Raw genomic sequence first — 25737 nt, 5'->3', positions numbered from 1 at the left:
TGTTAAAAAAAAACAAAGCAAACACAAAAACCCCCAAACCCAAAAGCTTCTTGTCCTTCTATCACCCTGTAGAATATTAAATAAAACAAATGATTATATTTCCTAGTTTATTTACTTTGGGCCATGTACTTTTGCCCAGTAAAATGGAGACAAATAGCTCCAGAGCGGATTTCTCAATTCCTGTGTTGGAGCTATCTGGAGAGGGTGTTGAACCCCTGAGGCTTTTATTGCCTTCAGCTGGGAATATTCAGTTTGTTCTCTCATACACCGACCTGATGGGCAGCTGGCACTCCTGACCTCCCTCCAGCCCCTAAAAGCAGACAGCAGAGGTGTGAATACACCTGAGCAGCAAACTCAAAGAAGTCACTTATACAGAATACACAGAGAATCAGTAATGCACATGGCAAGAGCAATGCGCAAATTCCTGCAAGTACAGCAATTAATTTATTGTCTCAAGTGCTCCAGGAATATAAAATGTAACAAAATAGATTTAGCTCAGCTGTGTGCGGACTGATGCTGGCATTTCATGTGATTTTGTGACTGCAAATCTTTATTCTGACTGTACAAAGTGTGTGTCACTACAGGGCAGGAGATAAACCTCGATTTATGCAGGCAGACCTTTCCTAATGGGACAGTGAGACCCAAGAAAAACAATCATTTCTTTGTTATTGAAATCAGCAAAATAGACTTTCATGAATCACACATGGAGAAGGCATTATTATTATTATAATTATGTGTCTTCATAACATATAGTGTTTTACATACCTTTCACTAGCGACTTTTAGACATATTCTGGTGGGGTTTTAATTTCTTACACTGTCCTGCAGTGTGCTATGAAATTTTTTCAGACATATGTTTGTGAACCCTTAGTCACACAATTTAAAAAAACAAAATTCTTAAACCATCTACTTAAACCCGAAGTATTTGGTATGTTTCTATCCAGTTAAACTGGAAACATCCTCAGCAAATTCCAAGCTGATCACTGAAATGGCAAAGAGCTGCTTCTCCAGCAGGGTCCTCTAGGATGAACAAGAAAATATCCTACCAATTTTTTCCACTCCCCTGAAAAATCTTGGAGCATTCCTGATTTTTTTTTTTTTTTGATTGCCTCATATAAAATCTTACTGATCTCCCACTTAAAAACTAATGTAGCTAGATAAATTTGATTACTAAATTTATCACTTCATTCTGCCGTGGAAATATAAGAAAGTGTAGCTGAAGAGGGTTGTTGAAATATATTACCTTTCCAGGAAGGTACCACATGTACATGGAGGTTTCAGTTAATTTTTTTGGCCTCAAAAGGAGAAGGTGATTTGTTATCATAAACAAAGACCAAGAATATGCTTTAACAAGAAAAAAAATAAAAGAAAAACCAACCAAACCCATAACAAAAGCACCCAAAGTCAGATTTAGAAAATGCATTTAAGTAAATACATACAAAATCACAGAAATAAAATTAGTTTTACTGCTGAAAGATTAAATCCTCAAGACTTTTTTTTCAATATTTTTACCAAGATGTGTGAATTCTGGAATTCTGGACCTTTAAAATGCCTCATGCTGCTACATACTGAATATCCCATGGAGTATTTCACCTGCATGAAAACTATGTAGGCAAAAAATTTGGTCTTATTTAATAATTTACTAGAACCAGTTGTTGTACCAGGTAGGCTGTTCATTAATTAGTGCTAATGACAAATCTAATGATTCAGTTGAAAGCAGAACACAGTGCAATTCAGTGCAATTAAGAAGCCTCAGCACATCAGACTCCATGACTCCTACCAGATTATCACCCAGTGCCTCTTGGCCACTGTGGAGCAATTTGTAGCTCTGGAGTTTATTAAAGGTGCCAATTTATTATTGAGATTTGCAGAGCATAAACCTGGATTACTTAATTTATAATTCACTTTTGCTCTCCTTTGAATCATCAGCAAATCAGAGAATTATTTAGCCTGGAAGGTTCCTCCATGACATTTCCATGCACAGATGTCCCTGTCATATCTTACTTTTAGTGACGACTCCCTCCAGTCGGATGATGTTGGGGTGGTCAAACTGGCCCATGATGCTTGCTTCTCCCAGGAAGTCCCTCCTCTGCTTTTCTGTGTAGCCAACTTTCAGGGTTTTGATGGCCACAGAAATTTCCTTTTTAGAAGGCAGCTTCAGGCGTCCACTGCAAACTTCTCCAAACTCCCCTGAAAAAAAGATTGGAAAAGGGACAAACGCTGAAATGTGGTTATTTCGTAGGGATTCAAGAAAGAAGAATCAGCACTCAAAAAAGCCCCTGGAGTGTGGTGTATTCTGGTTTAACCTTTTGCAATATGCAAGAGCAGAGCACAAGGAAAATCATCTTAGCATTCAAAAGAGGAAGTATTAAATGTGTAGAAAACTGTTGGAAGAAGACATCTCACTTGAAAATTTTTTCAGTTAACTAATTTTTACACAAATCACATAAAGAAGTTCCAGTATGTTAATAAAATAAGTTAATATTTGAGCAGCAACTGATTTCAAAGCCCCTTTTCAGCTGTATTTTCCAAGTTTTGTTTTTAGACAGCCAAGTTAATCAAAAAAGACCCTGAATAAATGTGTGGTAGGGCAATGACCTTTCTCTTTTGCTAACCCAGGCTGGATTTGAGTCAACAACATAGAAATGAATGTCACCATATCTTATCACCAGCTGCTTCACCCTCTAGGCATAGAACTGTACTATCAAGGTAATAACCACTAAAAGGAAGATATATCTTTATGTACATTCACATTGCTAAAAAGCACTGACATTACATCCTCTGATTCTAACACTGTTTGTATTTCAGGCTGCCAAGACATGCAGCAGCTCAGAAAACAAACTTTAAAAGCTATCACTAGTAACTAATGAGAGTTGAGTTCTTTTCAAACTTAATTAAAAGCATTCAACTTCTGCAAGCCCAAATGACTACTAAGAGTTCAAACACCAACCCCAGCTCAATACTGTCAGAGCACCACAAAATAGGAAGACCAAAGCACATCTTGAGAACAGAAGGAAGGGGAAAAAAATGCTTGAAATAAATCTTGTAGTGCCCAGCTTCCAGCTCCATTTTCTTGATGTTTTAATGGTCCAAAAAGCTACAACAAGCTAAGCTCTTAGAACTATTCTACAGTTACTGTCAATGGAGACTTTAGCTATGATTTCAGCCAGCAGCCCAGCAATCAATCCTTCATTTTCAAGCTGGAATCATGTATCTGATATTTGTTTAACTTCTGGGAAGGAAAAGGTTATGGTTAATGTCCATCAACACAGTCCTATTTAGCCACAATTCAGAACTTGAGTGATTAATCAGATTCCAAAAGTACCTCAAGGCCAGCGGATGCTGCAAGAGAATAAAACTTGGGCTCTTTCTAGCAATGAAGTTTGCTGTTGTCTATGGATATAAAGCAGGTTTACCTTCTTGGAAATTATTTCATTGGAAAGAGCTCCCCAGGCATCCCAGTAACATTAACCTATGATTATTTATATCCAGAGCAGCACGGATGCTAAATACATCTACATGGTCAACACCCATAGTGACCCATGCAGCAATACTACAATTTTTCCTGCAAATTATTATTATATGGTCCCATTAAGAAATTGATTGGATCGACACTATTTAGGAGGAATAAAGACTTGTGTTTGAGTGGAGCACCTGGCACTGATTGTAAGATACGAGGATGATGGCTTTTCATGAAAAGCCTTCCTGAGGTGTTTATTTTTAATTATGTCACACACACAAAGACTGTATAACCTGCCCTGCAGACTGGTGTGTCTATTCCCACATGAAAAGCTGATAAGGATTATTTAGGAGGGCTGTTCATGATGCAAAGATCTCTCTTCAAAATCCTAAATTCTTTTTATGTAGGCTATTTAGTACATCGGGGGATGGTATTTGCTGTGCATTTAGACTCAGGGGATTAGTAAACAAAGATTCTGTGAAATCAGCTCCTCCCTTTACTTTTAAATCATGATTGTACTGTTGTGCACACAACTCCCTCAGATTTGGAGAGGCACCAAAGCTCAACATTTCATAAACCTTGGGAACATCAGCAATGTTCTAGCCCTCACTGAGACACTGCAAACCTTCACAATGAGTTCATGGACAGGTAGGTCCTGAATTTTAGCAATACTTTGATCGACAAGATGTTATGCTACAAGTGTATTTCAACTTCAAAAGAAAAGCAAATGCTTTCTTGTTCAGCAAAGCATACAGTTAAATCTACCCCAAATCAAGAAAGTACTTTCTGTAGTGTTCTCCTATTGCCCAGTTGGATTTAAACTTCTGAAGTGGTTTGTTGAACTGAATCCATAAAAATAAGTGAGTTATTTTAAAAGAAAGAATTAGTGTAAAGAAAAATCTGAAAGAGTGGCTCCTGACCTCAATTTTCCTATGCTTAGCCTCCCACTAAAATCCCTTGTGTTTTTCTTGAGGTTCTTTTGGACAAGAATATTTCCTTATTGCATTGCATGTTTTCAAAGCTATGTAAGCTCTGAAAGCCCCTCTCTTCTCAGAGACTCCTGGCAAAAGCTGTGAAAAACTGCTTGGTGTACTTCAGAATATTGAGACTGCTTGCCTGACTTGAAGGCCTCATTACTTACGTCACACTTCAAGGCAGTTAAATGAATCCCTTCTTCTCAAATCCCTGTCTTTTTCATAATTTCATTCACACTTGCCTTGCAAAGGACAAGGGCAGGAAGAGACCAAGCCATTCACTCAAGTAAGTCATTGACTCAGTAAGAGGCAGGAAATGCCTTTCTGGTTTTGGGGAGAAGTGTTCCTGAAGAAGTTGTCTCAGAGGCACTCTGAATGTAAAAGCCACCCCGTGCTGAGAGTGATAGCAGTGTAAAGTGATGCCACAAACCCAGTTTGGAAGCTCCCAGCTCTCTGTGGCCTGATTTTCATCTGTTCTTCCCCTCCTGGCTCCTCCTGTTGGCATCTCAAGCAACAGCTAAGAGGAAATGTTAACTGTAATGCCTGATGTACTTCAGGATACGTGAATTGAGTTATGGTGCCCAGAAAAAGGTGTTATGATATCTTGAGCCCAAGGTTTAATGCAAAAAGTTTGCAGGAACCCTCTGCCACTTAGCTCTGTTGGTTTGAGCAGGGTACTGATAATGCCAAGGTCCAGGTTCAATCCCTGTGTGGACCATTCACTTAAGAGCTAGACTCCATGATCTGTGGGGGTCCCTTCCAACTCAGAATAACCTGTGATTTTCACTGCAGTGGAACAGAAAGACTTTCTTTTAAAACACCTGACTCCTTTAGGACATAGTCCTTTTTTGGAGCCTCTCAAAAAACTCTTCCTCTGTTTTCAGAGGCCATATTTGACAAACTTTGGATTACCCCTTATTCTAACGTGTATCTTGACTAAAAATAGGTCAGAACAACCAAGCTGTAAAACATGGCATGATCCTTAGGGAAGTTCTTTTCTAGATTCATATACTGCATACAGCCCAAATTTAGAAAGCTTCAACTTGCAAACAAGGGCTCCTGAAAGTCTTACAAGGAAACAAACACATTGTCCCTGGACTTAAATTTTGAGTATCCTCCTTCTCCATGCCCACACTAATTCCCTATTACGTGCAGTAAGCAGACTTTTGCTGCCTTGACTGAAGATGATGGAGAACAGTGCACTCTTGTGGGGCAAAATTAAAACCAGCAAGGAACACAGATTCTACCTGTCCATAAAAAAACTTCAACTAAAAAAAGCTGAGTAGCTTCAGTCGGACAGGATGAAAACAGTTCCTTTTTTTTTGCTGGGTGATTCAGGAGGTGCACTGAGTACAGTAGCTTGGGTTCTACACTTTTTCCAGTTGAAAATCTTTTGCTGTGCACTCGAAGTCTGCCTCTCACATCTCATGGTTTTAATTGAAACCGTGTATTTAGAGAGAAGCTAAACCAATCAACAGTAAAGGAACAAGTATTTTTCAATGGATTAAAAATCAATAGTACTCCTCATAAATGCTTTAATATAGGAGGAAAGGTAACACTCCATGATCTTCTGGCTCAATGAGACAATCTGCCACTTCACTTGAGGGAGGAAGCACACATCCTCTCAGGAGCTACATGCTGCATTGCAACACTCAGGGTAATGGGACTTTCTGAAATCTGGCTCCTCTGTTACAAAATCTGATCATTTCACCAGCTTGTTTCCTGTAAATCCAACAATCTGTGGCACCTGTATGGCTCAGACAGTCAGTTATTGGACAGACAACCCTCTCCTCCTAAATCGATAATTCAAATCCAAAGCAGTGACCAAAATCAATCCAACGACCAAAGGTCACTGCAGTCTGATGGATGCGTGGTGACTGGTATGAAATGAGTTTGTGGTTTCACTCAAGGCACAATAGTCAAGAGCCCTTTTATGGGGGAAAAAAAGAAAAAGAAAAAAACATCTTCACAGCTGATAACATTCTCTGTGCTGCGCTGACAGGTTTTAAAGAGAAACATAGAAGTGAGGCTGAATGACCCTTCCAACAGTGGTGCACTCAACTATGGGCTTGGTGTCCTTTGAAAAACTGTCTTGCTGTCTGCTTTCTTTGAGGAAAAAAAGAAATATAATGTTGTGTGCCCTTAACTCCGTAATGAAATCAGCTGTAAATATGACCTACCAATTTGAAGACTTTCTAGAACATTTTCTTTCCAGTCACAACTATGAACCCAAAGATATAAAACAGCATTTACAGGAAAAAGCCATCTTTAGTTCAACATATCTGGTGGTCATTACCTGCTCCAACTACTTTATCAATGGATATATTGGAAGCATCCAGTTCCTTGGCAAATTCATGCACAGCTTGGTTGGGATCCTCATATGTGTGTGGATCTACGTAAGTCCTCAGGCCTGGGAGTTTTACTGTGTAAAAACATATTCAGAGAGAAAATGTTACTTAGGCTTGAGTAATCCTTCTAAAGAAAACTTACGAGACAATAGAAAGCAAATCAACAGAAGGAAAAGGTATTCTTCAAATCAAACTGGTTTTTACAGGTCTTCAGAACCTTTGTACAGAGTGAAACCAGACACTGATGTACTGCAGAGAAGTCCTGACAACCCATTTCAAATATCTGCACATGTAGTATTTAACTGCTTTTCAAATATTAAAATACCACTCACCCCTCCCGGGCTGCTACGTTTAGATGCTGCCTTATACTGACCCTTCCAAAGCAACAACAAAGGGGCAAGGAACAAAATGTGTTGCTACAGTCAGCCTGAAAAGTTCTTAGGAATACACTAAGAAAGCCGATTAACTCCAACTTTTTTTTCCCCAAGTCCATCAACAAGATGCATAATAAGAAACTTATACATGAAAAAATGCATCCCTGCCTCAATCCCTCTACCAGAACATACAAGGATGGTAGACAATTGTTCTTAATAAAAACTGGTTCTAGAGCTCTGTTCCCCTTACACCCATGTTACTATTTTGGCCCCCTCTACAGTTTCCTGGCTAGGGATTGCTGGAAGAGATCATTCCCAACCTTTGCCTCCAACAAAAATGCTGAAGGCAAAGCACAGCCTCATTCCCCCTCCCCAGCTCAAAGCCTTGCCTGTGTTTGCACCCAGTACTTTCTGTTCCTGCCTCTGTATTCATTTTACAACAGGAATATATTTTATTAACAAAAAGTGAAATACCCAGCTTGAAGTTTTCTGCTTCTGACACAAACCCTACATTCCCAGACATGTATTCCAGCTTTCCCTAACTGTACCAGTTGGTCTTGTAAAAAATATTAACTCCTTCTACAAACACTGCTTTAACCCACTCAGGAATATCCTTTCCAGCTTAGCATTATTATACTGCAGCAATTTTTTCACTGCGCTAAAACAGTTAAACCTTTTTTTGCTGGGGTTGCACAGATGGGAAAAAATACCTTTGGACCATGAGAGCACATATCAAACAATGCAAACCGTACGTAAAAAAGGAAAAAAAAATCAATTTTATGGAGATTTATTTGCCTCAGAATTGACAAGAACAGGATAAAACTGAGTTCCCAAGCTAATTGCCTTGAAAACAATGCAAAGCAAGAGCCATGCTCTCAACACAAGGGCTGCGTGTGCACAGCGTTAAAGGCCGACTGTGTTTCCTTCAAGAGCCTGATGAGTACAGAATTACCTGCAAGTAAAACAAAAAGTAATTGGCTGTATATTGCCGTTGGTTAAAAATCTTGTAAATGCTCCTTTCCGTCCATGCTGAATGCACATTACAGGCCCCCCCATATCCCCAATAAAAATAACAATTAAAAGCTTCTGCACTGTGGGGTTTTGGGCTTCGGATTTTTAATGCTGACCCCAGAGGTTCCCGAGATCAGGTGATGGTGGCTGCAAGGAGAATAATCCCTTCACACCAATAATTAAGGGCAGCCTGTGTAGGAACTGGGTTCTGTCATGAAATACAGATAATAAACACGTGCACATGTGTTAAGCTGCACTACTTTACAGCTCATTCTGTGCAAACATAATAATTTACATTTTCATTTTAACAGCACAAATTGCCCTAAAGGTAGCAAAAAAATAAAAAAGGGCCAGCCAGAGAAGGCAAAGGGAGAGGATCTGAGGAGGTGAAACATTTTTGTTCCTTTGAAGTAATATTATAGGATTTGTAATAAGGCTGCAGGGAATAGTTCATGGCTGGAGCCTTTTTAAAAGTAATTCAGAGTAAACTGACTGAAATAAACCAGCTGCTGTATTTAAGATGCTGAAAGTTTACGACAGCCATGGAAGTTACTTTATCCTATTTTAGTTCATAGGAGCAATTTTGTTATTTTTTGGGAAAGACCGCAATTTGGTAGATTAAAAGTTTCAACAGCCACACACGTATGCACTTACAAATTCTAACAGATAAATATCTGCAAAATCTAAAATAACTAATTTTTAAGAACTTCTAACAGAAGTACCAGGCCCATGATTGGCTCTGTTCTTACTGCACAGTGAATCAGCATGGCACTACTCAGAAAACAGTACATAAATATCTAAAGTCAAATTAAAAGCAATTTAATCCACAGGAATTTAACAGCACCGACATGTTTAAGAATAGTGATTGCAACTTTCCATTGTGTGGGAGTAAGGAGAGCAAATTCTGACCTGTTATTTGTCTGTGACACTTATTTTACTGGCTGCTTTTATTTTATAACCTCATTAAATTTGGATGATGAAGCATTAATTCTATGGGCCACATGTAACCGTAGAGATTTTTTTGAGAATAGTTGGTTTGCAGTTGTTGGGCTGCACGAAGCAAACCCACTGCTACAGCTTGTGTATCCCCTGACAGTGCTGGGGAAGGAGGCAGAAACTGTGGATATTCGTGCTCTTGGCTCTCTGGAGATAAGGAGGGGCTGGGAACTTACAATAATAATAATTTGAACAGTCAGAGAACAGTTATTCCATTGTCACGAGGATTGGGAAGCAGTTCTAATTTCCAGCTACTGCTGGAAAATCCCTCATTAAAATGTTAGATCTTTTATATTTGGGGAGGAGGCACCTGATTATGGTACCAGCAGCTCTTTCCTTGCAAATAGCAGAGTGCCAACGTTGTGTGCAAAAAACCCCCACATATATTAACATTACAACATGCTAAGCAGCAGAAATATCTGGTTCAACATGGTTTACACGGTGCAGCACGACACTCATCTGGAGCTGAAACAGTTGCAAAGATGAACTACTGCTTCTTATTTAACAAATCCTCACTAACATCAAGAATTATGTGGGTGAAAAAAATTATTCTGGTCTTGGTGTCTAAGAGAGGCATTATCTTTGCCTGTAAGGATATAAAAATCCAAAGTACAATGATTTAAAAAAAACCAAACAAGTAATCCCCCCATTCAGGAATTAGGCTATCTCCTTCTTTTCCCCTCAGCTTCTCCGGCTCCAAAACTAATTTATTCCTGTTTTAAAGGGTGTATGGGCGTGATCCAATCTTCAGGATCCACAGCTCTGCTGTGGAAAACTGTAACATAGTTATGCACATTGCAGAGAGGATCCAGGATCAGATTATTACCATTATTTGTAGGTGAACTTTGTCAAGCAAACAATTTTCACAGTTCCTTTAGTGTTCATCAAGACAGGTTTAATTGATTCATATTTTGCTTTGGGGAAAAAAAAAGTATATATTTCTTAGACTTTATATGATGAGGAAGTTGCAGTTACACTCTGGATTTCAGTGATGCACAGCAGAACCAATATCACAATTCCAACCACATGCATTGTTCGAACATAGACAGCGATGTTTTGCTCATTACTAACCTGAACACAGATGAAAGAAGTTGAAACAAAGAATAATTGTTCGGGGAAAATCTCCTTACCCACAAGAGAAGGGGTAATTCTCTTCCTAATTTCACCTTGGTTTAAGTGAGGTATGGCTCTCTTTTTTTTTTTTTTTTTAATTGAAAAATATCAGTTACCTAGGGGATGAATTCAACAGTTCTGGAAGCATTAAAATAAGGCATCAGTAACTTACAATGGCCGTTCCCAAAATGCAGCCTTTTCTCATCAGTGCCATGTTTAGACTTCTTGTATCCACAGAATCTACAAGCAACAGAGAAAAAAAAATATAGAGAATTTTATGTGTTAACTGCAGGTGGAAACAGAATAAAATGTTCTCCCTGCACAATTAAATGCCTGTTTGAAAGTTTAATGATATTTACATTCTCTGTGCCCTATAGAGGCATGTGATGTTCTCAGGGAATTTGAGGAAATTGGCTAATGAGAGGATTTGTTGATTTTTGACCCCTACAGTTTAATTTTACAATTGCCTGAGAATGTGTTTATAGCATTTTTTAACAACTGCTGCATGATTTGGGCTGCTAACGTTAGCGGGCTCATTACTGACTGTGAGGCAGTGTTTGGAGCTCCCGGGCAGCAGACAAAGGATTGAAAACCAGCCACACCACAACACCCGACGTGCCACAGTCATCAGGGCCCCTCTGGGACGTGGAAACAGGAGAAAATGTGCAAATCAGACACCAGACTCACCTCCCAATCAAGATGTACACCACCACTGTGAGGAGAATGATGGCCACTGCTGCTGAAATGGCAATCATCACCACCTGGCTGTTCTCACTGGAGATGGAGAACGCTGCAAAGTCAACACAAAAATATATAAATAACCTTACACACGCACATCACACTGATGATATCACAACTGACATGCATAAAGGGGACAGACATCATTATATAGCATTTGGTGTCCTGGCAGTATTTAATCCAGTACAGAATTTTTCATCAAGCAAATAAATACAAGGGAAGAAAACATAAGACTCCAGCCATCTTTGCCAATTTACCAAAGTTGTTTCTGCTACTCTTAATTTTTACTCTTGCTAATTGTAGCAACCTGCTGGCAAACTGATACTTATATACAAACATATACTTAAGTAGCACACATGTCGTGTATGCCATACATACTTTGTGTCATGCTCAGTAAGGAACTTTTCCTTGGCAAGAAATCCCATAATCATCACCTTCACTTTCCCTTCTGTATGATGGAAAGTGCTTTTAGGAGCTGAGTTTCCCAGTTAAGCCTGACAATATCCACATGAAGGTTGTGGAAAGCCAGAGCATGCAGACACAGATGTCTACAGGGAAAATAAGGGCTGTTTTCTGCCTTATGTTGGGTATCCCCCTGTGGTCCCTAAGCATGGAGCTTTAGACTGTTCTATAATGACAGGATGACTTTAGACCTTTGGTGTGAGGACCAGTTTCCAGCAGAGATCTCCTGAGCTTCCCTGAACACAGCAGCACTGAACTCCTCAGCACTGTGCTTTAAGTCAGCTGTCCAAACCAAGCTGAGAGCTACCACTCCTGGCTCACACAGGTTAGAGAGCTTCTGTTTAGGGTCACATCATTCCCATCTCCACCTGTTACACACCTGCAACTGCACTCAGTTGTGATAACTTGGCACAGGAACAAACTTATGCCATTTGTTGGTCATCTGTGTAATTTGTACACTCATTATTGAGATGTGCACCACTGTCTCCTTCCACATTTCTACTTTTTCTTTTTCCCCTTCTTTTGGTAACATTACTTTGCAGAGAAAACTCATTTACCTCTAAATTGCTAATTTTTTTATTTCTGCAACTGATTTTTTTCTCCTTGTTATAATTGTCCTACCTTGAGCTCCAGTTTCAACTAGTATGCCAAGTCACCATAACAGCAATTTGTAACTCTGTTTTTTAAACAGGAAGCTTGTTTGCCTTTCACAATAAGAGCTGGGGTGGAGAAGGAAGAAGTGGGGATGAAATACATAAAATATCTCAAATATACATGGAAGCCAAGTGAAAAATTTGCTTGACACTACTCTTTGTTTTCCTATCAAACATCCTCCCTCAGCAAGAGCCATGGCCTAGCAAGGCATCGATTCTGGCCTGAGGTAGAAGCAGGGCAAGGAATGGAACAAAACAACATCTGTGATAGTTATGGGATACTCTTTTATAGCCTGTTTCAAGTTTAATGATAAAATATAAAGTTATACAGCAATGCTACCAAGAAAGACACATCATAAATAGTTATGAGACACGTTTCCTCAGCTAGAGAAGGAGTGAAAGCAACCATTCAGATCAGTCAGAAACTGGGCAGAACGTCAGTATAAACCCTTTGAACAAATACATACAGTCTGGGCTGGTTTCAAACTCAAACTTGCGGCTGCTTGTCCCATATCCAGCTGCAGTTCGGGCTCGGATTTGGAAGACATAGGTGGTATCAGGCTTGAGGCCACTGATGGTAACGTTGGTGCCCTTGGCTCTCAGAATAGTATAGCTTGTCTCTTGTTCCTGCTTTTGAAAAAAGAAGTGATCGGATTAAAACCACACCCTAAAAAACAGAAACGATAGGTACTAAATTACTACAAACATCCTGGAGAGGACTGGCATATTAAATATTTATAGCCTGACAAATGCTTGTACAAACATTCATTTTCAATCATCTTTTAACAAGATATCTTAAATCATCAGATTTTCTATGGTATTGTGCTGTAAATTGAATACTAGACACGCTGAGTATATGACATTTTATTAAATGGCTTTGCAACATTTTGTCCGTGGTCTGTAATACAACAAGAAAATTATTAAAAGATTATTTAAAAAACGTAAATCAGGTTTGCCTACTGCACTGAACTGGAAGTGCACAACAGGCCAACTTAGACATTTTAGGGCCGTGCAGAGCTGTTTCAGGATGCAGTTTTTACTGCCTCACATTTTACAAGACAGTGGTTACCTTTATAACAGTCAAGAGAAACCCCACTTGGGCTCCTCAGCTCAGAAAAGAGGCAGATTTAGCTGGTTTTCTACTATGCTATAAAAACTATGAGATAGTTGTGTCCATCCTCATTTGGACAAAACCTGAACTCAGTCCTGGACTACGTTCATAACCCCACTCTGCTTAATAGTCACCTAAGTCTGACATAACGTTTTTTATATAAAATAAGAGGAGGACTGGTTTGTAATTTGGTAAGTTTGGATACACTTCACACCATGTGAAAAGCTAACTCTGAAAAAAGTATGTCTCAGTCCCCCTGTAAGCACATAATCTTAACATTTAAGCATGCATTTGGAGCCTGAGGTAGTGCTTATTTTACTAAAGCCATCTTGTACCAAAAGAGCATTTTTGGCTTCCTAAATATGGCAGCTGGAACTGTCTCAGGAAAAAAACCTCTTGGCCAGCAGCCACACATGTGGGAAATTGTGAGAATCTCAATTGTTTAGGTTCCCCACCATGAACATTTTTTATTCTGGAGGTGGTGGGGGTTTCATGTGATGTCCTTTTACTTTGAACACTCTGCAAAACACTGCACCCATTGAATTTTGCCGGGTTGAAAGCAGAAACCGAGCAAATGCACGTCGGATGCAGAGAATCTCACCTAATTCTCATCATGTTTTATGGCATTGCATTAGCTGGTGAGGGGCTGACATTTCAACTCTGACAACACTGGAGTGCCAATGCACGAGCACAGGGGTTGGAAAATACTCAACACACTCACTGCCAAGGCCATTTCACCTCCACGTGTAAAGTTCAAGTGACTGGAGTTGTTTTAGCGTGTTTACTCTGCTGTGCTGTCTGCAGGAATAGAGTCAGGATATTCTAGGTTAGTAGGTGAACATCAGAAACTGTTCACTTTGGTGTGCTAAAGAAGCCTAAGTGCCCTGCTCTTGGCAGTCTTTGATACAGAGCAACAGAAACATTTACACCATAGTTAGGGGAATTGCCAGAATCTCCACGTAATATTCAACATTATGCTCATGAGAAAGCACAGTGAAAGGAAACAAAGAAAGAAAAAAAGGAAAAAAAAAAACAAAAAAAAACCCAACCAACAAAACAAAAAAAAAAAAAAAAAAAAAACAAACAAACAAAAAAAAAACAAACCAAAAAACACCAACCAGAAAACGCAGCTAAGCCCGTGCCTAAAAGTTACCATCCAGAATCCAAACCTCAGACAGGGTGAGCTGGACCCAGTCTTCAAAGAATGACCATAAAAATGTTTACCATGGCCCATTTTCTTTGCCCAGTAAAAATAAAAGGAAATCAGCGTTGGACCTCCTCAGAGTTTCCCTGTACTTCTCTAAATCATTCTCTGTTCTAAATTCAGGGGAGCAAATTTACAGGAAGACACTCTAAAGAGCTAACAGGCTTGTGTAAAATTATTTATTTTAGAACCAACAAAGGCCTAGCACTATAATTTGCAGGCTTTCCTTATCTTGTCATTCAGTTGGATGTAGGGAACTATTTTAATTTCAAAGACATAATAATCTTGTCTTTAAAACACAACATCTTTTGTGTATGCTATGACTGGACATTCATTTTGATCTCACTTTAGGCTGCTTTTATGAAATGCAAACATTTCCTTCTGGTGCAGATACATACGTGCAAGGGAAAATATAGTCATGGCCCTGTCTGTTAATAATCCACATTGGAACTTGGAAAATAAACCTCTAAAACAATGGTATGGAGGATGTAATGGTATCTCAGTTTATGGGAAGCTTTTTACACACATATTTTGTAAGTCATTTTTTATGTTACTAGTAATCAAATCAGTGCAACACCACATAAAAGCCCAAGTTTATCTTTCTTGGGGATAAAGCAAAACTTCAGAGATACAGCACCATAAGCAGGAATACACAAAAAGGAGAGCCAGTCTTTGCCAAGCAGAACTTTAACCAAACACTCTGCCTGAGGATAAATTTGAACTTGGAGGCACAAAGCAATTTCTTCCTGAATATTTCTGCATAGTTTACCAGACACAATCTTTGCTGGGAAGCAAATCCCACTACTGTTGGTGTCTCGTTTGCAAGTGATATTTTCTAATTTTATACTTTGTTTTACAAAAAACATATTTTGGAGACATTTTAAATTGACAGTGGCAGCACCAGTAAGGGAGAATGGTCTGTTCTTTTCCAGATAAGCCCAGAGAGTACTTATATCATATAAGGAAAAACATTTTTTCCATTGGCTTCATGTGCACTTGAGAGGCCAAAACCTGGCTACACATTTCTGGGAGGCCACAGCCCTGATACTGCTTCCCTTATTGCCAAAGTGAACTCTTCATGGATATGACATTTCCTCCAAGTCTCGTGGAGTATTCATGGCCTACCTACACTCAAAGCCAGAATAATAAGAGTCTAAAAGCAACAGGGTGCATTTGAATGCACTTTTTCAGCCTCAGAGAGAGTACAAAGTGCAGAGTTATGTGTTGGCTGTAACCACTGATCACACAATTCCTATGACACCAAAGCAAATCTATTTTAGCAATGTGAGACTGCAGCTGAATTTCACTCACTGTTTGCAGAAGACTCCATCTAAATAAAGTGCACATAATTTAATTGTAAGCCACATATTTAATTGAAACAAAAGCCACATATTTAATTGAAACAATTAATAGTTTATGAGTGGTATTTAAGAGATGGCTTTTTTCTGTACCTTCACATGAAATGATGTACTCCTTCAAGAGAACATTATTATGTGAACAAGGACAAGGAGGAAACAGAATAGGACTTGTGCAAGAAAGCAACATGGCTTTGTTATTTATGCACTTTGATGGCTGAGGCACTTAAAATTCAGCACAGCATTATATGGATGAACTAAACTGAGGTGTCATTTAGTACCATTAACTCAACATAAACTGTTATGCCTTACCATAAAAGAAATGCCTAAAAATTCCATATGGTCTCCCTCTAAAAGAGGATTTTGTTTCTTTTAAATGTTTTGAATAAGTATTGATTGGGGCTTCATAATCAAGCTCTAAAATTTTTTACAAAAAATACAATTCTATTCCAACCGCTGCTCCTGAAAAACTGCAACTCAGTCCATAATGCTATGAAGTGTTCAAAGCCAGGCTGGATGGGGCTTTGGACAACCTGGGATAGTGGAAATTATCCCTGCCTATAGCAGGGGGTTGGAACTAGATGATTTTAACGTCCTTTCCAGTCCAAGCCATTCTGATTCATTCCAAAAAGTTAGAATAGTTTCCTAAAGCTGTAGCTACTAATTTCTTTAGACACACATAAAGCTCTGGTCTTTTGGCTACACAAGGGCAATAACTGCTGAAAAAACCCCAAAATAAATGGGTTAATTAACTACCCTTGGGAAAATGAATATATTCCACACATTTTTATGACAATAATGAATTAGAAAAACTACACGATATTATAATGTGGACACATGACATTCTATTTTTTATTCCAAATCTCTTGTAACATTCTAAATACTTTAAGAACAGCTTAGCAAAATAATGTCACAAACAAGAGGTATGACAGAATTGGGCTGACCTGTATTGCTCTATTAATGCTCTGGTTTTTAATTTCTAAGGGATGACAAAACACATATCAGCTGAAAACAAGCAGGATGAAAAAGGATGGCTCAACATAAATCATCTACCAGCAATCAGGTAGATGACTGCCAGGAGAAATACTCAGATATGCTAACTCCGAAGGGTTTATTTCCATCTAACAGTGGTGGGGTTTCTGATGAGCACAACCAAGATGATTTCTGAAGCAGGAAAGCAAATGGAAGGGACCAGTTTGAAAAGAAATCTCTCCTTTTAAAAGAGGAGGGAATGAAGCATGCTTAGAGATCTCAGACTGAAAAGCAGCATCTTTCAAAGGTGTTTCGTGGAGGAATGAAGAGTAACAATCCAACACGAGCTGCTCTGGCCTCAGGTAAGTTTATCACAGCATTAGTTTTGAACCTATTATAATTTGCTTAAAAATACATAGATTCAAGTCTCCTGACAACAGATTTGTTTTTTAAATTTTTTTCCCCCTCATAAACCCTGAGGAATAGGCCTCTGACTCCCCAAGGGCCTGCAGGACACACATTAAAAGTGCTGGTGCCAGAAGGTTGGCTTTTTAAAAGCCTTTTGCTCTAAATGGTCTGGCTCCCATTGTCAAGCACTTGGCTCCCTGGTTTAAGAAAACTGTCTGGTGCATATGAACTCTTGATCACAGACTTCAAAGGGGAGAAACACATGTGCAAGATCAGCCTCCTAAGACCGCGGGTTGTCTTATAAAGCTGTCTTATGACAACCAATTGCTCCCTGAGAGTGGATACACCCAGTGGGAATAGGAGCTGCATGCTCTGTCTGTGCACACAACAGCACAGGATGACAGTTTTCTTGAACAGAAAACCCCAATTTCGGTGTAGAAAGATGATCACAACATCCCAAACCAACACAAATAAAACTTATTGGTGATTTAATTAAAATTAACTGAATGCACACAGCGGGGAAAAAAATCTCTCCCTTTGGAGCAAGTAAAACTCAAGAGATCACCTGTGCTGTTTTTGGCTGGGGTAGAACTAATTTTCTTCACGGCAGCTAGCTGTGGCTTTGGGAATTGCGCTGAAAACAGACAGGTTTGATAATACAGAGATATTTTTATTATTGTTGAACAGTGCTGACAGTGCAAAGGCCTCTTACACCTTTCCAATGAGGAGGCTGGGGTGAACAAGGATTTGGGAGGTGACACAGCCAGAACAGTTGATTCCAGCTGAACACAAGAACATCCCATCCCACATGGCACCATGCTCAGCATGTAAAGCTTGGGCAGAAGAAGGAAGAGGGGGATACTTGGAGTGATGGCATTTGTCTTCCCAAGTCCCTGTTACATGTGATGGAGCTCTCTTTCCTGGGGATGGCTGAACATGGGAAGTGGCAAATGAATTCCTTGTTTTGCTTTACCTGGTAAAGTGTCTTATCTCAAACTATGAGCTTTATCACTTTTACTCTGACAGTTCTCTCCTCATCCCACAGGGACAGGAGTGAGAGTGGCTGCGCGGGGTTTAGCTGCCAGCTGGGATTAAACCACAACATCACCCTAATTCCAAGATGCAGAAGAGAGAGCTGTGTGCCACAGCCTTTACCCTGTGGCACAAAATTCCCCAGGCAAGGGCTTCCACCTGGGGAGACTGGAGCTGGAGCTGCCACAGCTCTTGGAAAACAAAGGTAGGGCCAGTGGCAGCAAGAGCAGTCAGAGGTAGGTCTCAAATCAAGCACAAGTTGATCATCTGGAAAAACAACCTGGCCTGTGCAAAGCAAGCTGAAGTTCTGGCATCTTTCAGGTGTAGGTTCTTTGTGATGTAAATGGATACTTCAAGCCTTGCTAAAAGCCAATAAAAGTGTCTCTTCCCTTAAAAGAAATTTGGAAGTAAGAGACGGAAATAATTCCTGCATCCTTTTCGTACTAAGGTTGTACAAATCAAAACAATCTGGTCTGTGAGCTGGTTCTTCTTTGCTTCTCAGGCTCAGGATCTGAAACTGATCCTGTCCTCACTGAAATGAAAAAAAAAAAAAAAACAAGAGTGGAAGTCCACAGAATGCTGCTCCATTATGTGAGACTGAGCTGAAATGTTTCAGATGATTTCTTTTTCTCCCTTTATCACTAGCACGAGGTATGTTTAGATTTTCACTAGGGTTTTTGAAGGTTCAAGTTCTCACCAAAAAACTCTTCCCAAAATCAGATTACATGAATTTGGGAGAAATCTTTTCAGCATACAGCCTTCTGATCCTCTTTCTTCAGCTGAAGATCAGGCATGAACTATCAGCACCACACTGTCCCACTGTAAAGCTCCATGAAAAAAAAAAATTCTAAAGATTAACTGAATACTTACAGAGTATTTTAACAACATTTTCTTAGAGGATATTATCACTACATCTTCTCTGGTATGTATGAAATATAACCCTGATTATTAGATATGAAGAGCGTTAGCAAATGCTCAATTAAACCAGAATTCTGGCATTTTATTCAAAGTTTGTTAAAGTCAGTAGCAATGTATCAAATAGATCTATCAAAAAATGGCTAATACCACACTTCTCAATCTCCACAGCAATTTAGGACCTTTTCAATTCTACCAGCAACACCTCCTAAAAAGCTCCTATTACAATTTTTTTTTTTCTAAATACAGATCACTATAGGAGGATGTATAAATAAAGAGTTGTAAATAAAAGAAAATGTCAATAAAAAGCAGAACATATTTCATGGCAGATTTTCTGTCATTTGTAGTCATTTGCTTATAATTTATGAAGAATTCAGTTATTAATAAAAAGAACTTTCACAGTGCAAAGTAGCCCAGAAGATCAGCCAACATTTTCCAAATAATTTTCATGTAAAAGATGCTTGTGCCAAAGGGAAGCACCAGCACATGGGTGCTGATAGATAAATGTATGAACACTGACAGCATGATAGAACAGCATAATAAGAAAATTTTAGTCAGGAGAATAGGAAAAAAAAGGAATTATGTATTGACTGCATTACTTTGTGTTTGTTCTGATGTGCTTGGGGACGAATTTGGTAGACAATACAATGATTTCACTTTGTATTTCCTGATGTTCTCATTACCAAAAATCGAGCAATTCCAACACTTAGTGCCATTGTGGCAGACTGAGTAAACCTGAGTGTTTCTGAATCATTAACACAGGGGCAAGATGCAATGATTTCATCACAGTACTGCTGAGGAAAACCCCTCCCCTTTGATCTTCCCACCTTTTCATAGTATTTGACCTCGTAGTCCAATATGATCCCGTTGGGATGCTCGGGCTCTTGCCAAGAGAGGGACACGCTGTTCCTGGACGTCCTGTCCTTCCTTATGACTGTGATGGGGGATGGAGCTGCAGAGGGGTGGGGGGGGAGGGGAGGGAGAGAAGCAAACCGAGTTTATCTCCGTTCCAGTTCTTGGCAAAGAGCGCGCTTTCCATTTAAACGACTCCCGAGCAAAGGTCTGGCCCCGCATCAACAGCGAGCAGCTGGACTGCAGCCGTGCTACTCATGCCTTGGAGCACCCTGGTCTCATGGAAAATGAGCTGAGATTTTTCTCCTCGACTGGAGGACTGGTGGCAAGGCAGCAGATGGTTTTGATCTGCTACTACAGTGTAAGCAATGAAATACATTCAATGGACGAAAATACGGAGCAAAATAGCAGCACTACCTATTTGTTATAATGCTGAGGTATTATCATTACCAGACTGCAGAACTCTGATAACATTTTGATATGAAAGTCTAAAAGGGTGCTGGGACGCATTAAGTACAAGGAGCTCCTGGTATTCATGGCTGGGAATAACCATCAGCACAATTCAGCCTCTTTGGCATCATGATTTGGTAAGCTCTTCAGATTAAAATTGCTCCCATACACACTTCTCCTTCACCACGTTTCTTTGAAAATGAAATTTGAATGAAAAAGAAAAATCTAAACTGTAAAATAACGTATTTTTTTTACATGCATTGATCAGGGTTAGGCGTGACAACTGATTGCATGCCACAGATTCACCCACCACCCACGACTTGGAAATAATATCAATGTTAAACAAACACATAAAAAATCATAATTACTTAAGATTCTTGAACACTGGTCCAGTTTTAGACCACCCAGATCCATAAGTTGTTCCAAGACCAGGTCTGGGTTTCCTGGACTCACTAAAAGCCGTGCAACTTTTTTAAAAATTATTTTGTTTTGTTTCTTTTGGGTTGGCTTCCCACTTCAAATGCTTCTCTTCCGTGATTTTGGCCAAAATTCATCAGATTATATCTTACAGATCACACACTGAAGGTTGTAACTGCCATTTCAAAAAAAATCTTTTACTAATAAACAGCCTTTTATCTTAACATGTAAATAAAATGTGTTTATAAGTTCAACATTTGCTATCCTAATAAAAAGGTTCTAGAGCTATCTCAGCAATTTAGTATCAGCTGAATCCTCTGAAGCTTTTATTGTTCATATAAAACCAGCTGCACTTTACAGGCATTACATATTTACATGCTTTAGCCAGTACCCTTTCTGTCTGGGTTTTCATTTCTGCAAAGGAACTTTCAATAGCCAGGACAAAAAAAAAAAGGGGAGAAAAAAAAGAAGAAAAAAAAAGAAAAAAAGAAATGTTTTAATTAAAATAAATTTTGGAAAATTCATTCCAGCAAAATATACCTTCCAGTCCTGAGTCATAATCTAAGTAGTGAAATCCTCCTTTAATGGAGTGGAGGATCCACCTTGTCATGTTCATTCCAGGCTGAACACATCCCCTGAACAGCATTTTCACATTTCACATGGTTCACAAAAGATTAAAAAGTTGCAATTTTTGTTTCATCAGCAGGACAAATTTATCCTGTATTTAAACTACTAATATAAATTGCTGTAGGGCTTTTTTTTTTTGGTAAGGTTTACTTATTTCAAGTAGAACGTGAAAGAGTCTGTCTATTTTACTCAGCCTCACCAGAGCTATGCTTGGTGAAAAGGAGGTGAAAAGCATTTAGGGGAAGTAGACAGGATTTGTGTGCAACAAACATCCTTCAGCAATTCCACTTGAATTCCACAAACCAGTGCCAGAGCCAAAACACAAAAGTGCTTAGCAGGCTGAACTTCCCTGCTGTAGCCAGCTCCATGTGAACTCATATATCCATACTTGCTGCTTTTATGCTCTCCTAAGTCATTTTTATGTCTTCTTTTTAAGTCAAGCTATTTATTTTATTTTATTTTTTTTCTTGGTATGTGAGTAGATTGTCAAGCCCAGTACCCAGCTGTTAACACTTCCCATTAAGGTAAAATTAATACTGATTTTATGAATAATTAATATATGATTAACAGAAACAGCTTTTCCCCTAATAAATTATGGTAATTTTGCTCTAACAGATTCTCAGGGCAGGCTGAAACAATCTTGCATGCTCCAATACAGATATATTTTAAAAAAAACAAAAGCTTTCTTCTAACGCAGTATTAATTATTTTGAGCTCATTTGCACACATCTCTGCAGATGCTCCCAGTAACTTATCTCCCAGCAGTTTATTAGAAAACATCTGCTCTGCAGTTATCAATAACATCATAAAACATTCATATACCTTCCCTAATCCCTAGGGTTCCCAAAGCTGCTCAGAAATGAGACATCCAGAGTGTCTGGAAGAGTCAGCATCCCACTGCAAGGGCAGAGGGAGGGGAGATAAATAATCAGGGGAACATAATGTTTCAGCCTCCTTTAATTCCACACCAAGCTGAGATAAAATGGAAAAAATTCCCAGCATATAAGCTTTCTTTTCTGGTCACTGAGAAGCTGGACTGTCAGAGTTTTAAATTTTAATGCATTCTTTTAGGATTTTTTTGCTATACCTGTCGGATAGGTGGGTTTGGAAAGTGTTCCAAGTCTTGAACCCAATTAAAGGAAATATCTTGTTGAGATAATTTCCAAGTTTATGCTTAAACCTACTGCCATCAATGAATTTTAGATACAGTAAGAGTTAAGGTAACCTGAATATGGCCCCAACCCAGGCCTGGGTTGTAGCTGGGAGAAATAATTTGACATTTGGACCATTTAATTAATTTCTTTTTGTACGCATCCCCAGAATACATTGTAAAACTTAATAAACTCTGTTCTAAATAGTGTCTAAGCAGAAGTCAGCCTTAATTTCCATTTTGTAATACCAGAGCAACTTGGTTACTGTATTTTACTATTTAATTGGAAGAGTCTGAAAATCCAGCAGAGAGAAAAATCAAAGTTAAAGGCAATTAACAGTGAAGGCATCATCATACTCAGCAATGCAGTCTTTAGTCTTCCACATTAGGAAGAGAGAACCAAGAGTTTCCTGAAAAGAATTAAATAACCACAGTAGGATGAAACCAAATTCAAAATCAGGCTACAAAAAGAAAGAGAAATACGTGATATTTAGAACAGCCATTTTTCATTGAATCGCCATGATTTTTCTATCTTAAACTGAAAATTTAAAATGACATTTCTGCCTCAAATCTGCAGCTCCCACTGACAAAATAAAGTTTGCATTCTGGGTTAGCAAATAATGAGACCATTATGAAGCTTTTTAGGATTAGTTGAAGTTTTAAAAACTATATTAAAGTCTCATTAGCAATGCAAAGGCTAAATTAGTTTATCATTTAGAAAACATGCATGCAAAGGTGAAACTTAAGGACAATACTTTTTTAGACTAAGAAGATGAATTAATGCTGTTCCAGTGATTTTTTTAATTAATCCCATGTCTTGTATGCCTCTATGTATTTCCATTTTTATCGATATTTTGATTAATGTATTGGTAGTCACTTCTTCACTTGAATAAGAGCTGGCTTTTTATGATTAACTTTAGGCTCATATGGACATACATGAAGAGTTTTAGTCTCAGGAGTCCCATACAATGCACAGAGAGGCATTTTTACACATCACATGGTTAGAATTTGTCTGGCACTGCAGCCTAACTGCTTTAAGCACTTAATAGGAGCCTTGAAAACTCCCTGGAGTTAAGAGGGGAAATGTACTTTGAGCACTCTGTGTTGTTAGGTAGCATTTGTGACAACTGGGAATGTGGATGTTGAAAAGGTAACAAACACAATGATTCAGGGAGCTTAGGCTCAAGTGTAAAAAACTCCTCAGTCATGACTATTAAAGGTGCAAGCAAATAACATGAAGGATCTGCAGAGACGACAATAAAACTCTGCTCAAATTGATTTCCCACTGAAACTGACCCCAACAGATGATTTGTTTTCCTCCAGTTTAATAGCAGCTATATATAAATTTCCTTATTGACTTTTTCCTTATTCCTTGGTTATTGTTTTCATATGTGACTGGCCTACAGATGTATAAATGCACTGGAAGAAAATTCCCTGTCCTGTGACAGGGAGAACTCAGTATTAACTCCGGGAAGGCACGTGTGTACAACTGCTGAAACATTTAGAGCCCTATTGTTTCTGGCTTAGGCTTTGAGATCACAAATTAAATTTTAGGAAAGGATTTAATTCTAAAATGACTCACAGCTCACTTCCAGCTTTTGCTTGCAAACGAGAGTAAAATATGCTTTGCCTAGGATGTTCCAAACTATGCTGAAAGATGGTGACCAAGCAGAATTGACTGTATTACTCAATTTTCAACTTCTGCCCTCCTGAACAAATGAACTTGTTCCTTTTTCTTTCTTTAGAAAACTGATGCTGTTATTATCTAATCATAATACTGTAATCTGATATAACCTATAAATTTTCTGTTATGTCTATGAAGCCCCTAGGAGGTAATGTGGAACAAGAGCAGTAAATAAAAATCATAACCTGAAAATTAAATCTGTGTTCTCTGACAGTAGAATCCACAGGGACTCAAACCTAAATCAGTCTTAGAGGACCAGCATACAAACCACAAAACTATCATACAATCCAAAGTAGAAATACCAGTGTTTGAATGAACAAACTGATCTCTCACTTGGAGGCAGTTTCTCTGGGACACTGGACCCACACCCACAGTGTCAGGACATGAGAGAACCAACCCTGGTGCATGGCTGGGTCTGGCACTGCTCATAATGCTCCACACACACATTTTGATTTATGCAAAACCACCCAACATGTGGGGGTTTTGAGAACTTTAGGTTTCTCCATCAGTTCCACTGCCCATCAGCATTCAATTCCTAACAGAGTCGCAAGTACTGACTTGCAAATCGGTATAATGATGTCACACCTCCATGGCATGCTCACATTAACATGAACAGCTGTGCTTGTACTTGGATTCTTTAACATTTCCAGCATCTATTCTGTGGGTCAGTGTAAAGGGGTTTATGACAGAAGCCTGCTCACAGAAAGCAGGACCTGCCCTGTTCTAGCCCTCCTCTGGCTGCACTCCTATTCACTTTCTCTATTAAGAGCAGTGATGTGCTGAAGCAAGCAAGCCCCATCCCACAGGCACATTCCAAGAAGGTCCCCAGGTGGCTCCCAGGAGGCAGGAGGAAGAAACAGTCCCACTTTAACAACACTTTGGAAACCTGCTAAATCCTACACACTGCTCCTCCAGATACAATTCCACACCACTTCAAGGTGCGTGCAGGCTCAGTCCTTTGCCCTTTAATCTCCAGGACACGTAGTTAAACCAGCACAGTGCCTGTGTTTGTCCTCCTGCACCTTTTCCTTGAGCTGGAGCAGGCTCAATCTATTTTTATGACCTGGGCTGTAAACTGTCACCTGATCTTGTAACATCACCAGGTGACCATCAGCCTGAAGGTGACGTGCCTTCCCTGTCGCCAGGAACGAGGCATCAGGGACTCCACTCATCCCACACCAGCAAAATGCCCCTCACACCAGCCCCAGGCTGGATCCTAGTAGGACTCAATCATAAGGAAGGGGGTGAAAAGGCTCACAGTTTCTGGGAGGTGGCTATCAAGATCACACATCAAAATGTGGAAGGAAAGAAATAGGACAAAACTTCAAAGGCAAATACAAGCAGGCTGCCTTTGGATGAAATAAAGCTGGGCACATTTCTCCCAGAAACAGAAAAAAATTAAAAACCGGTTTGTTCATGGCTGTTCTAATGGA

The 25737-nt window shown here is 39.2% G+C and overlaps 1 protein-coding gene across 6 annotated transcripts in view; it reads right to left on the bottom strand.

The window, feature by feature from the left end:
- EPHA3 (EPH receptor A3) overlaps positions 1-25737 on the bottom strand; it is a 186785-nt gene that overhangs the window by 31208 nt on the left and 129840 nt on the right. For 4 of the 6 annotated variants that reach the window (XM_032095521.1, XM_032095530.1, XM_032095483.1 and 1 more), the window contains exons 6-11: positions 19953-20077; positions 12596-12758; positions 10963-11065; positions 10448-10515; positions 6730-6855; positions 2004-2189 (exon numbers count right to left, since the gene is read on the bottom strand). In XM_032095521.1, coding sequence (XP_031951412.1) covers positions 2004-2189; positions 6730-6855; positions 10448-10515; positions 10963-11065; positions 12596-12758; positions 19953-20077 — 771 coding nt within the window. The remainder of the gene's footprint in view (positions 1-2003; positions 2190-6729; positions 6856-10447; positions 10516-10962; positions 11066-12595; positions 12759-19952; positions 20078-25737) is intronic. The other 2 variants (XM_032095492.1, XM_032095511.1) reach the window with 1 other exon arrangement.

The sequence above is a fragment of the Corvus moneduloides genome, chromosome 2 (assembly GCF_009650955.1).
Source record: "Corvus moneduloides isolate bCorMon1 chromosome 2, bCorMon1.pri, whole genome shotgun sequence".
Classification (NCBI taxonomy): Eukaryota; Metazoa; Chordata; class Aves; order Passeriformes; family Corvidae; genus Corvus; species Corvus moneduloides.
The sequence above is the reverse complement of the archived record's forward strand: the minus strand, read 5'-3'. Positions and strand labels throughout refer to the sequence as shown.